This window comes from Ursus arctos, unplaced genomic scaffold (assembly GCF_023065955.2).
Source record: "Ursus arctos isolate Adak ecotype North America unplaced genomic scaffold, UrsArc2.0 scaffold_24, whole genome shotgun sequence".
In the NCBI taxonomy this organism is placed as follows: Eukaryota; Metazoa; Chordata; class Mammalia; order Carnivora; family Ursidae; genus Ursus; species Ursus arctos.
Window position 1 is genome coordinate 41,392,709 of NW_026622919.1, and position 14,982 is coordinate 41,407,690.

Sequence of the window (14,982 nt, forward strand, 5' to 3'; positions counted from 1 at the left end):
TTTATTTGAGAGAGAGAGAGCACACACAAGCCAAGGGGGGGAGGCAGAGGGAGAAGCAGACTCCCTGCCGAGCAGGGAGCCTGATGTGGGGCTTGATCCCGGGACCCTGAGATCATGACCCCAGGGGAAGGCAGACGCCTACCTGACTGAGCCACCTAGGCACCCCTAAGCAATTTAATTTTTTAAAGTTGTTAATTTAATCAAAGTTAATTTTTTTCCCTGTGAACTACATGTATCTGCTGTATATTTTCTTTGCTGTTTTCAGAAACTTTTCAGGTATTAACGATATCAGATTTTTTGTTTTTTTTTTACTTTTTACATATTAGGGATATGAACCCTTTGTAAAAATTAATTTCAAACTCTTTTTCCAAGTTTATCTTTTATCTTTTTGTTTGGAGTGTTTTTTTCCATGGCCCCTTGTCCCAGGTTTTCTTCTTTAGACTGTTAAATATATATCAGTCTTCGTCATTGTTGTTTTGGATTTGGATCATAGGAAAGTTTCCTCAATCCTTGATTACAGAGGAACTTACTTCTAGTACTTATGTATAGTTTCATTTTTATTAATTTTATTTATTTATTTTAATGAATAATAAGCCCCACTCAGCATGGGGCTCAAACTCATGACCCCAAGATCAGGAATCACATGTTCTTCTTACTGAGCCAGCCAGACACCCCAGTTTCATTTTTTATGATTGTTTTTCTGACCCACATGTAAGTTCTGGTATTCAGTTTGAGGAACAGGTCTCAAATTCATTTTTTCCTCATTTATTCAGGATGTCTCTTAATCCACTTAGTGGTAATATTTACATAAGATATATGATAGGATTACAATTTTTATATATTTTTTTCTGAATGGGTTCTCAGTTTTCTCAACATTTATTTCTTCTCCTTTAGTTGTATGCTAAATTCCAAGATAGACGTACACGGGTTTGTTTCTGGACTGTCTTTTAGATTATTGATTTGCTTGTCCTATTTTTAGTATTCTGAAAGATGCCATAGTTACTTTTTGGTATTTGATAAAGTAAATGGTCAGTACCCTCATTATTTCTTATTTCTCTGATTTTCTGGAGGATGCTATCCCATTCTGTGGAATAGGTTCTATTCAGTGTACAGATTAGGCAAATGAAGCTACCCAAGCTCACAGTTTGTAAATAGTGTTGCCAGGATTCATGTCGAGGCATTGTCATTCCAGAACCCAGGTTCTGAAGCCTCTCAATTATGACAGCTATTTTTAAAATTGAGTAATTAGATATAAAGGAACTGATAACAGAACATCAGGAAATTTACTGCTTAACTGTACTATCTACTTGTCTAATGATGCAGATTTGATAAAGGCCATATTTTAATGTGAATCAGGTTTATGGGGAAACGGTTATCTGTGTGAAATTTATTACTTTCTCCCATTGTAGTTTTCTTTGGAATGTCTGTATTAGAGTTGATTAAATACTAGCAAATGGTATTTGAAAGGAAAAGAAACAGCTTACTGAATTAAATCTTTTGTGTATTTTCTTATATTTGAATATCATTAATAGTTGGGAATCTTCCTGGTGTTAGAGACATAGTATTGGTCCATCTTAAGTTGTTGTGCACGTTTTTCATAGCTTATGTGTTATCTCTTCTGATGGGTGCACTGCATCTGGATTAGACAAATCTTTAAGTACAGATACAGAAAGGCTTCTAAGACATAAGGTTTGTTTAATTTTTCAAAGTGTATATATAATATATAGTTATATACTATGGATATTAAGAATCTGGGTTTTCTTAAAGGACCACAGGTGATTGTGATGATGAGCTAAGTTGAGCTAGTAGACCACATTTCCTTCTCAGTGAAAATCTAGGCCTGAGATAATTTTGTATATGCTGTCAGAAAATGATCTTATACTAATTATTCTTAGCAGCTTTTGCTTTTCCTGACTTTTTTCTTTTCTTATTTCTCTACAATAGTTTATGCCAGCGTGGCTTCATTCATACAGATGAACCAAGGATTGGGATAGCAGTATAAAATTAGAATCAGAGAACTGATTGCCCAGCAGGATGCCATCAACTAACCGAGCGGGCAGCCTGAAGGACCCTGAAATTGCAGAGCTCTTCTTCAAAGAAGATCCAGAGAAGCTCTTCACAGATCTCAGAGAAATTGGCCATGGAAGCTTTGGAGCAGTGTATTTTGTAAGTGTTAAAGGCTTAATGTCAGTGACCAGCATTTACTTAGTATTTAGTCCCAGCAGGGTAAGAAACAATAATATAAAGAAACATAAGCAATAGTCCATTTTATAATCACTTGCATAGATATATGTGTATAATATGAAAGTAGATAGTTTTATTTATTGAGCTTTTTGGATTGTTGAAAAAATGGGAACGAATTTTATTTTGCTTTAACTTACATATGGTTTAGCATTTTAGCACAGTGGGTTGAGAAGTCTTGAATTACTGTAGAATTAAGTATTGCAGAACACTGACTTCTGTAGTCTCATACACAGTCAATGTTAGTGTTGTGGAAATCTAGAATTACTATTTGACAGAAGGCTATGTACCAAAGTCTTTTTTCTTGTGTGTATATGTGTGTGTGTTGTGCTAAAAGAATCATCAAATTTGCCATTTTAACCATTTTTAAGTGTACAATTTGTGGTGTTAATTACGCTCACAATGTTGTACAACCATTACCATTTTTTCCAAAACTTTTTCATCACCCCAAACAGAAGCTCTGTATTAGCAACAACTCCTCCTTCTCCCTCTACTTAACCTCTAATCTACTTTTTTCTATGAATTTGCCTACTCTAGATATTTCATATGAGTGGAATCATACAATATTTGTACTTTTGTGTATAGCTTATAACACTTAGCATAATGTGTAGCATAACACTTTACAGGTCAGCCATGTTGTAGCATGTATCAGTACTTCATTCCTTTTTATAGCTGAATATCCCATTGTATGAATATACCACGGTTTGTTTATCCATTCATTTGTTGATGGACACTAGATCATGTCCGCCTTTTGGTTATTGTGAATAAATGCTATAATGAACATTGGTGTACAGATATCTGCTTGAGTCACTGTTTTCAAATTTGGGTGTGTACCTAGGAGTGAACATACTAGATCACATGGTAATTTGAGAAACTACCAAACTGCACTGTAATGGCTACACTATTTCCATTCCCACCAGCAGTTTACCAGAGGTCCAGTTACCCCACATCCTCGCAAATGCCTGTTATTTTTTGTTGTTTTGATTATAGCTGTCCTACATGGTGTGAAGTAGTATGTTGATGTTTTGATTTGTATTTCCCTATTGACTAATAATGTTGAGCATCTTTTCATGTGCTTATTGGCCATTTGTATATCTTCTTGGGAGAAATGTCTATTCAGATCCTTTGCCCATTTTAAAAATTGGGTTGTTTGTCTCCTTGCTGAGTTGTAAGGGTTCTTTATGTATTCTGAATCTTAAGTCCTTATCAGATACAGGATTTGCAGATATTTTCTCCCATTCTGTAGTTCATCTTTTTCACTTTCTTGATAATGTCCTCTGATGTACAGAAGTTTTAAATTTGGATTAAGTCCAGTTGGTCTGTTTTTTGTCATTGTTACTTATGCTTTTGGTGCCCTAAGAATTCAGTACAAAATCCAAGGTCATGAAGATTCACCCTTATGTTTTCTTCTAAGAGTTTTATGGTCTTAGCTCTTACTTACAGGTCATTGATTCATTTTGAGTTAATTTTTGTATATGTTGTGAGATAAAGGTCTATCCTCATTCTTTTGTATGTGGAAATCCAGTTATTCCAGTGCCCTCTATTAAAGAGACTGTTCTTTCTCTGTTGAATTGTCTTGGCATCTTTATGGAATCAGTTGGTCATATTGTATAGTTTACTTCTGAACTCTCAGTTCTTTTCCATTTGTCTACATAGCCATCTTTATGCTAGTATCATACTGTTCTGATGACTGTAGCTTTGTAGTAAGTTTGAGATCAGGGATAACTTTATTCTTTTTCAAGATAGTTTTGGCTATTTGGGGCCCCTTGCAATTCCATATGAATTTGAGGATTGGCTTTTCCATTTCTGCTGTTGGAATTTGTTAGTAATTGTTTAAATCTGTAGATCATGTTTGGTAGTATTGGTGTCTTACCATTATTAAGTCTTACTACCTTCTAAATGTCCTTCTAAATATTTAGGTCTTCAGTTTTGTTCAGCAATGTTTTATAGTTTTCAGTGTACAGGTGTTATAATTCATTGCTTTAGTGTAGTCATCAGCATGTGACTCTTTTAGATGCTATTGTCAATGGAATTACTTTCTTAATTCCCTCTTCAGATTACTCATTACTGGTATATAGAAACAGTTGATTTATGTGCATCGATTTTTACCCTAAATTTTGGTAAACTTATTAGCTCTAGTATCTTTCATGTGGATACTTTGGAATTCCATATATAAGATCATGTCACTTACAAGTAAAGGTTGTTTTACTTCTTCCTCTCCAATATGGATGCTTTTTATTGTTTTTCTTATCTGTTTGCTCTAATTGGAACTTTGATGGTGGTGATAAAAGTGAGCACCCTTGTTTCTGATTTTAGGGGGAAAGCTTTTTTCAGTTTTCATTATTGAAGATGATACTAGCTGTGGGGTTTTCTTAAGTGCCCGTTATCATATTGAGGAAGTTCCTTCTAGTTCTAATTTTTTGAGTGTTTTTTTCATGAAAGGTTGTTACACTCTGTTATATACCTTTTTGATATCAATTAAGATGATCATATGGTTTTTCTCTTTTGTTCTGTTAATGTAGTATATTACATTATTGATTTTGTTAAATTGAACCACTCTTGCATTTCTGGGATAAATTCCACTTTGTCATGGTTTATGATTTAATATGGTTTGATAGTACTTTGAGGATTTTTACATCTGTATTCATGAGAGACACTGTAATTTTCTTGTGATGTTCTTGGTCTGGTGTTGGTATCAGGCTAATACTGGCCTCATTGAGTTAGGAAGTTTCTCTTTTCTTTTTTTTGAAAGAGTTGGGGAAGAACTGTTAATTCTTTAACTGGTAGAATTCACAGGGAAGGTATCTGGTTATAGACTTTGTTTCTGATTACTTTTTCAGTGTTTACTTGTTAAATGTCTGTTGCTATTTTTCATTTTCTTAAGTTACTTTATTTGTGGGTTCTAGGAATTTGTTTCATCTCGGTTATCTAATTTATTGATGTATAATTGTAAATAGTATTCTCATATAACCCTTTTTATTTCTGTAGGTTGGTTGTAATGTTCCCGCTCATTCCTGGTTTTAGTTATTTGGCTTTTCTCTCGTTACTTTTTTATTGGTATAGCTAAGTCTGTTTTCTGTTGAATTTTAGCTAGAATATAGTTTGAGATTTTACTAAGGGTAAAAGACCCTTAGTAAACTTTGCTTGTTTCATATAAAGATGTATTATATCACCTTTAACTGAAAAATGAAAAGCATACAGAAACCATTTCTTATAATTATTTTCCCTTCAGATAGCCTCTGATAATATTTCATTTACATCTTTTCAGCCTTTCAGTTATGTACATATGTCTAGGATGACTGTTATCTCAATTTAACCAAGACTTCCAGTTTTAGTGGTGAAAGTCCCATGTCCTAGAAACCCCATAGTCCAGGGCAAAATGAGATAATTATTTATCCTATATATATCTGTAACATGTAGTGTTTATATATGTTCATTTGCCATTTAATTTTTTTTAATGATTTTTTATTATATTATGTTAGTCACCATACAGTACATCCCCAGTTTCCGATGTAAGGCTCGATGATTCATTAGTTGCGTATAACACCCAGTGCACCATGCAATATGTGCCCTCCTTACTACCCATCACCGGTCTATCCCATTCCCCCACCCCCCTCCCCTCTGTGGCCCTCAGTTTGTTTCTCATAGTCCATAGTCTCTCATGTTTCATTCCCCCTTCTGATTACCCCCCCTTTCTTTATCCCTTTCTTCCCCTACCCATCATCCTAGTTCTTATGTTCCATAGATGAGAGAAATCATATGATAGTTGTCTTTCTCTGCTTGACTTATTTCACTTAGCATTATCTCCTCCAGTGCCATCCATGTTGCAGCAAATGTTGAGAACTCGTTCTTTCTGATAGCTGAGTAATATTCCATTGTGTATATGGACCACAACTTCTTAATCCAGTCATCTATTGAAGGGCATCTCGGCTCCTTCCACAATTTAGCTATTGTGGACATTGCTGCTATGAACATTGGGGTGCATATGGCCCTTCTCTTTACTACGTCTGTATCTTTGGGGTAAACACCCAGTAGTGCAATGGCTGGGTCATAGGGTAGCTCAATTTTTAACTTTTTAAGGGACCTCCACACTGTTTTCCAGAGTGGCTGTACCAACTTGCATTCCCACCAACAATGTAGGAGGGATCCCCTTTCTCCACATCCTCTCCAACAATTGTTGTTTTTTGCCTTGTCTATTTTTGCCATTCTAACTGGCGTAAGGTGGTATCTCAGTGTGGTTTTGATTTGAATTTCCCTGATGGCTAATGATTTTGAACATTTTTTCATGTGTCTGTTAGCCATTTGTATGTCTTCATTGGAAAAGTGTCTGTTCATATCTTCTGCCCATTTTTTGATTTGTTTATTTGTTTCTCATGTATTGAGTTTGAGAAGTTCTTTGTAGATCTTGGATACCAGTCCTTTATCTGTAGTGTCATTTGCAAATATATTCTCCCATTCCGTGGGCTGCCTCTTAGTTTTTCTAACTGTTTCCTTGGCTGTGCAGAAACTTTTAATCTTGATGAAGTCCCATAAGTTCATTTTATCTTTTGTTTCTCTTTGCCATTTAATTTTTAAAATGAAAATGGTATCATTTGTTTTTAGAAATTTTGCATTGCTGCTTATTTTTCATATTAATAAGTGTACATGATAATAATGTATCAGATTTTATATGTCCATTCAGTATATCATAATTTGCTTAATCATTCCACATGATTATTTAGGTTTTTCAGTCCTGCTTCCTGTTTTTACTGTTAAAAATAATACTCTAGGGGGTGCCTGGGTGGCACAGCGGTTAAGCGTCTGCCTTCGGCTCAGGGTGTGATCCCAGCATTATGGGATCGAGCCCCACATCAGGCTCCTCCGCTATGAGCCTGCTTCTTCCTCTCCCACTCCCCCTGCTTGTGTTCCCTCTCTCGCTGGCTGTCTCTATCTCTGTCGAATAAATAAATAAAATCTTTAAAAATAATAATAATAATACTCTAATGAACATCATTGTATTTCCTCTTAATGGATATGTTTGTTAGTTTGGAGGGAAAAAGAAGAAAAGGAGAATAAAGCAATGTGAATAGCCTAGAAAATAATGAAGAATATTAAATAGACTGTTGAAGGGAGCCCTGGATTATCAATTATTAAAAGACTGTGACACAGTAGAGGCGCCCAGCTGGCTCAGTCAGTAGAGCTTGCAACTCTTGATCTCAGGGTTGTGAGTTTGAGCCCCATGTTGAGTGTAGTATTTATTTAATAAAAAAAATTTTAAAAATACTACAACGCAATAATTAAAGCCATATGACATTAGTGCCCCAGGAGGCAAAGAGAAGAAACAGAATAGAACTAGAGTGATATTAATTTAAAGAGCCTGTTTTGTTTTGGTTTTTTGGGGGTTTGTTTTGTTTTTTTTTTCAAGAGAGAGCAGAGCACAAGTGGGAAGAAGCAGAGGGAGAAGGGGAGTGAGCTCCACGCTCGGCATGGAGCCCGATGCAGGGCTTGATCTCACAACCCTGAGATAGTGACCTAAGCCAAAATCAAGTCGGTTGCTTAACCGACTGAGCCACCCAGGCACCCCTGGGGAAAATATTTTATGGTGTGTATCTATTTGGTAGTTTCTCGTACACATTAAAGAAGACATCTTTTGGCATAAAACTTACTGATGGGAGAAAGTAGTTGTTTTTTTCGTTGTTTAAAAATACACTGCCATAAGCAAGTAAAAGATTTATATATAGGAGTATGTGGCTGGGGGCGCCTGGGTGGCACAGCGGTTAAGCGTCTGCCTTCGGCTCAGGGCGTGATCCTGGCGTTGTGGGATCGAGCCCCACATCAGGCTCCTCCTCTATGAGCCTGCTTCTTCCTCTCTCACTCCCCCTGCTTGTGTTCCCTCTCTCGCTGGCTGTCTCTATCTCTGTCGAATGAATAAATAAAATCTTAAAAAAAAAAAAAAAAAAGGAGTATGTGGCTGGTTCAGTCAGAAGAGCATGCAGCTCTTGATCTGGGGGTCCTGAGTTCAAGCCCCACGTTGGGTGTGGAGATTACTTAAGTAAATAAATAAAAATTTTAAAAATATATTTATATACATATATTTTCTGTTGAGAAGTGAAGTTGCAATACTTCATAAACCTGAACAGTTTTATCTTAAGGAAATTGAGGTGAAGATTTTAAATTAAGTAGAGATATTTATTTTATTTATTTTTTTAGAAGATTTTATTTATTTTTTAGAGAGAGAGAGCTCACGAGAGAGAGCACGAACTGGGGGTAGGAGCAGGAGAGGGAGAAGTGGACTTCCACCTGAGCAGGAGCCCAACACAGGGCTGGATCCCAGGACCCTGAGAGCATGACCTGAGCCAAAGGCAGGTGCTTAACCGACTGAGCCACCTAGACACCTCAAGTAGAGATATTTAAAAACATTTTTTAAAAAGACTTTATTTTTCTAGAGCAGTTTTAGTTAGGATCACAGCAAAATTGAAAGGAAGGTACAGAGATTTCATATAGTCCTTTCCCTCACACATGCATAGCCTCCTCTATTATCAGTATCCTGCACCAGAATACAACTGATGAACTTACATTGACAAAACATAATAACCGTAGTTTACATTAGGGTTCACTCTTGATATTGTACATTCTGTGGGTATAGTCAAATGTATGATAAGTACCCATCATCAAACAGAGTATTTTCACTACCTTGAAAAATACCTCTGTGTGCAGGTTTTTGTGTGGATATGTGTTCACCTCCTTTGAGTAAATACCAAGGAGTGCCATTGCTGGATTGTATGGTGAAGTATGTTTAATTTGATAAGAAACCACCAAACTATCTTACAAAGGAACTGTACCATTTTGCATTCCCACCAGCAGTGAATGAGAGTTCTTGTTGCTCCATATCCTCATCAGTACCAAAGGGTACTGTCAGTGTTCCAGATTTTGGCCATGCTAATTGTGTCTAGTAGTATCTCATTGTTTTAATTTCTATTTCCCTGTAATACATGTTATGAACCATCTTTACATATGCTTATTTCCCATCTGTATATTTTCTTTGGTAAGGTGTCAGGGTGTTAGGCCCATTTTTAAATTGGGTTGTGTGTTTTCTTATTGTTGAATTTTAAGAGCCCATTGAGTCCAGGACTTTGCTTTATTGGAAAATTTTTGATTACTGATTCCGTCTACTTATAATATGTAGTAGTATTCAGATTTTCTGTTTCTTTATCGCTTAGTCTTGGTAGGTTTTGTATTTTTCAGAATTTGCACTTTTTATCTTAATTTGTCGTCATATAGTTGTTCATAATACTCTCTTAAAATCCTTTTTATTTCTGTAGAATCAGTAGTAATGTCCCCTTGTTAATTTCTCATTTTAGTAATCTTTTTTCCTCAGGCCATCTAGCTTAAAGATTTGTCAATTTTGTTGATCTTTTTGAAGAACCAACTTTTGATTTCATTGATTTTCCCTATATTTTTCTGTTCTCTGTTTTGCTTATCTCTGCTTTAGTCTTTATTATTTCCTTCCTTCTGCTAAATTTGGGTTTAGTTTGTTCTTTTTCTAGTTCCTTAAGTTGTAAATTACAGTTAGGTTGCTAATTTGAGAACTTTTTTTTTTTTTTTTTAAATGTAAGTGTTCATAGCTACAGATTTCCTCCTGAGCATTTTTTTTACTTGGCCCATAAGTTTTGATATGTTGTATTTTTGTTTTCATTCAACTCTAGGTATTTCTAATTTCCCTTGTGATTTCTTCTTTGATCCATTGTTTCAGAAGTATGTTGTTTAATTTCCCCAACTTTGTGAATTTTCTAGTTTTCTGTTTTTTGTGTTTTTTGTTGTTGTTTGTTTGAGGGTGGGGAGGGAGAGGCAGAGGGAGGGGAGATGTGGAGCTCGACTTTATAACCCTGAGATCATGACTGGAGCTGAAATCAGTAGTCGGGTACTTAACCGACTGAGCCGCCCAGGCGCCCTTAGTTTTCCTTTTTTGTTACTAATTTCTAACTTTATTGCATTGAAATCAGAGAAGATTCTTCGCTTGATATCTGTCTTTTTAAATTTATCGAGACTTGATTTGTGACCTGACATATGTTAAGAAAGTGTCCTGTGTACCCTTGAGAAGAATGTGTATTGTATTGTTGAGTAGAGTGTTCTGTATATGTATATTAAATCTAGTTGGTTTATTGTGTTAAGTTCTCTGTTTCCTTGCTTCTGTCTGGTTGTTCTCTCCATTATTATGAGTGGGGTATTAAAGTTTCCAACTATTATTGCAGAACTGTTAATATCTCTTTTCAATTCTGTCAGTTTTTACTTCATATATTTTAATGACCTGTTATTAGGTATTGTAAATGTTTATAATTGTTATATCTTCTTGCTGTATTGAACCTTTATTAGTATATAATGTCTTTCTTTGTCTCTTATAACCTTTTTTGACTTAAAAGTCTTTTGATTTATAAATCTTTTTGTGGACTAAATTTTTCATTTCCCTTAAGTATGGATGGAATTGTTGGATCATAGGGCAGGTACATGTTGAGTTTTATGACCAATTGCCAGACTTCTTCATTAAGAAGTAAAAATTTTACACTCCCATCAACAGTATATGAGAATTCTGTTTGCTTTATATTCTCTCCAACATTAGGTGTTGACAGTCATTTTAATTTGAATCATTCTGGTAGATGTGTAATAGTATTTCAGTAGGGTTTTAATGTACATTTCCCTGATGATTGGTGATATTGAGTATTTTTTCATAGACTTAATGGTCATTCACATATCTTTGGGAAGTGTTTGTTGAAATGTTTTGCACATTTTTAAAAAATTGGGTTGTTTTTCTTTTTGAGTTGTATGAGTTCTTTAAATATCCTGGGTACTTATCAATATTATGTGTTTTGTGAATATTTTCTGCCAGAACTGGAAAATTACATATATTCTGCAGTTTGTTGGGTGTAATGATTTTTGCATGTCAAGTAGATAACATACATTGATTATATTCTTCAGATCTTTTGCGTCCTTTCTGATTTCATTTGTTTTTGGTGTGCATGTTCTATCAGCAACTCAGAGATGTATTTTAAAATCTCTTCTGATTGTGTATTTATCTGTTTTTCCTTATAGCTCTCTCTTGTTTAACTTTATGCATTTCTAAGCTGTGTTATGAGGAATATATAAATTTCGGATTATTGTATCTTCTTGTTGAATTGTCCCATTGTCATTACAAAATTTCAGTCTTTATCTTTCATAATATTTCTTGCTTTAAAATCTATTTTGATGTTAATCAGACATCTTTCTTTGGCAAATGCTTGCTTGGTATTTCTTTTTCCATCTTTTTTCATTTACTATTTCTGGATCCTTATATTTAAAGTGTTTCTTGGGGTGCCTGGGTGGCTCAGTCAGCTAAGTGTCCGAACTCTTGATTTTGACTCAGGTCATGATCTCAGGGTTGTGAGATCAAGCCCTGCTTGGGGCTCTGCCCTGGGCGTGGAGCCTGATTAAGATTCTCTCCCCCTCTTTCTTTGCCCCTCCTAAAAAAATTTTGAAAAATATTAAGTGTTTCTCATCTTTGTTGTCTTTTTCCCCCCAGAATTTTTTCCACCTTTATTGTGATGTGATTGATATATAATGTTGTGTAAGTTTAAGTGTACAGTGTGTTGATTTGATACATTTCTATATTGCAGAATGATAACCACTATAATATCATTAGCTAACACCTCCTTCCTGTCACATAATTATCATTTCTTTTTTGTAGAGAACATTTAAGATCTACTCTCTTATAGCAACTTTCAAGTATATAATACAGTATTATTAGCTGTAATCATGTTTTCTTCCATTCCATTGATTGCTTTTTCATTTTGTTGATTGTTTTGCTGTGTGTAGCTTTTTAATTTAATTTAGTCCCATTTACTTATTTTTGCCTTTGTTTCTTGTGCTTTGGGGAAAATTGCTGCCAAGAACAAAGGGGCTTTTTCTCTATTTCATCTTTGTTTTAATTGTTATTTTGCCCATTTATATTTTATGTAATTACTAATTATAGGTGGGCATAAGTCTTATTTTTTCTATTTGATTTCTGTTTATTCTGTCTGTTTTTTTGTTATTCTTTGTTCCTGCCATCTTTTTTTTTTTTAAGTGAGCTCTCTGCCCAGTGTGGGGCTTGAACTCACCACTCTGAGATCAAGTCACATGCTCTACTGACTTAGCCATCCAGGCACCCCTGTTCTTGCCATCTTTTGAATTAATCAAGAGTTTATTACTGTTATTATTATAAATTTAGGTTTCATTCATGTGTGGGGATGCCAACAGATCAGGTAGCAACAGCCGCCGGAAAGATGGTATGTTATACTCAACAGATCCAAGAGAAGGGGGCATGCCACGCCAGAGGGGGCCATCTGGGGAAGCATTGGTATCAGTGAGGAAGCAGAGGAAGCAAGGGAAAAACATGGGTAAGAGCATTTAGTGTGGTTTCTGTAGGAAGAAATAAGTGAGGCAGGGTAGGCAAGTTTAGGATTATCTAAGGTTTTGGTTTTTTAAAGATTATTTATTTATTTATTTATTTGAGAGAGAGAGAGAGCACATGCCAGCAGGGGGAGGGGGCCGAGAGAGAGGGAGAAGCAGACTCCCCACTGAGCAGGGAGCCCGATATAAGGCTCAATCCTAGGACCCTGCGATCATGACCTGAGCCAAAGGCAGATGCTTAACTGACTGAGCCACCCAGGCACCCCTTGTTTTGTTTTGTTTTGTTTTAAAGACTTTATTTTTAAATAATCTCTGCACCCAGTGTGGGGCTCAGTTCACAACCCCGAGATCAAGAGTCAAATGCTTTACCAGCTGAGCCAGCCAGGTGCCCCTAGGATTACTCAGTTCAAGCGCTTTCAGCAGGCTCTAGGATACAGTCATCCATAGTGGTCTAGTATCTGGCCCTGTGGTGATTCAGTCAGAGAATAGAGGCCCTAGACTGTGAGGTTGTTGGAAGTAAGGGCTCTGATTGGTGATTTGTATATGAAAGATATGCTTGTTTGCTCTCTCTAGGAATTAGCTAAGTCTGGAAGTGGCAGTCCCTTCCTGTTAGCAAGGCCCCAGACATCAAAGTGTCATTACAGCAAATAAAAGGCATGATGGGGGCACCTGGGTGGTTTAGTCAGTAGAGCATCAACTCTTGATCTCGGAGTTGTGAGTTTGAGCCCCACATTAGGTGTGGATCCTACTTAAAAAGAAAAGACATGAATAAGATACATTTTCCCACCGTAAAAAAATACATATATTTATACACACGCATGCATACATTTTCCCCTTTATCAACCTTTTGGTTATCCATTCTTTTATTCTTTTAATCGTCACCCCAGAAATTATATATTCTTTTCTTTTTTAAAGATTTTATTTATTTATTTGGGAGAGAGAGTGAGTGTATGCACATGCAGGGGGAGTGGGAGAGGGAGAAGCAGGGTCCCCACTGAGCAGGGAGCCCCATGTAGGGCTCAATCCTAGGACCCTGAGATCATGACCTAAGCCGAAGGCAGACGCTTAACTGACTGAGCCACCCATGAGCCCCAGAAATTACATATTCTTGACTTACTATAGTTAAGTTAGCACTTATACCACTTCTCAAACAGTGTGAAAACCGTACACTATTTCAATTCTGTCTTTCTCCTGTACTTTGTGCAACTTTGTCTTTTTCCTATTCTTTGTGCAGTTTTTCTAAAATATCCATTTGATTCTTTTTTTTTTTTTTTAAAGATTTTATTTATTTGTTTGACAGAGATAGAGACAGCCAGCGAGAGAGGGAACACAAGCAGGGGGAGTGGGAGAGGAAGAAGCAGGCTCCTAGCGGAGAAGCCTGATGTGGGGCTCGATCCCATAATGCCGGGATCACGCCCTGAGCCGAAGGCAGACGCTTAACCGCTGTGCCACCCAGGCGCCCCCCATTTGATTCTTTTTTAACATTTTATTTATTTTTAAATAAATAAAACCATCACAGGGCTCGATCTCATGACCCTGAGATCATGACCTGAGCTGCTGAAATCAAGAGTTGGATGCTTAACCAGCTGAGCCACCCAGGTGCCCCTAATTTACATTTTTTTAAGAAAAGATTTTATTTGAGAGAGGGGCGGGGGGGGGGGGAGCGAGCGTCTGTGAGATCACGGAGGGGCAGAGGGAGAGGGAGAAAGAATCTGAAGCAGACTCCGTACTCAGTGGGGAGCCTGACGCAGAGCTCGATCTCATGACTGAGAGATCATGACCTGAGCCGAAACCAAGAGTGGATGGATGCTCAACCAGTTGAGCCACCCAGGAGCCCCTGCCAATTTTTGAGCTGCTGCTTTTTCGGCTCCCTTTTTTGAGATGATACATTTTAAGTCTCAGACATTTTGGAAGCTCCTGTCTCTGGCCTCTGTCTCCTTACCCTAGCTTTCTTCGTGGATTCTATTTTTCTTTACCATAACCTCAGGGATGAAGCTGGAGTAAATTTACAACTCACCTTGTATATTGTTCTTCTTCTCTCAAGCATTCTGGTCTCTAAAGCCTTCCTGCATTTGTTGCTCTTCAGTAGTTTCATGCAGTCATGCCCTGTTTTTATATATTGCCTGCTTTTATGGTTGTTTTGGGCAAGTATTAGTAGTGAGATTTTCCTAGGTTAATGTTTGATATTATGTGGATTTGCATGGACTTTCCTTTTTTTGTAGACTTTATTTATTTGAGAGATAGAGTGAGAGAGTGAGAGAGCACAAACGGGGAGTGGCAGAGGGAGAAGGAAAGAGAGTAGCAGGCTCCCCACTGAGCAGAGAGCCCCACATGGGCCTC

General features: G+C 36.7%; 1 protein-coding gene across 2 annotated transcripts in view; it reads left to right on the forward strand.

The window, feature by feature from the left end:
• TAOK1 (TAO kinase 1) overlaps positions 1-14,982 on the forward strand; it is a 150,239-nt gene that overhangs the window by 54,866 nt on the left and 80,391 nt on the right. For both annotated transcript variants that reach the window (XM_044390773.3, XM_026517755.4), the window contains one exon: positions 1,945-2,166. In XM_044390773.3, the coding sequence (XP_044246708.1) occupies positions 2,035-2,166 (132 nt within the window). In that variant the 5' untranslated portion in view covers positions 1,945-2,034. The remainder of the gene's footprint in view (positions 1-1,944; positions 2,167-14,982) is intronic.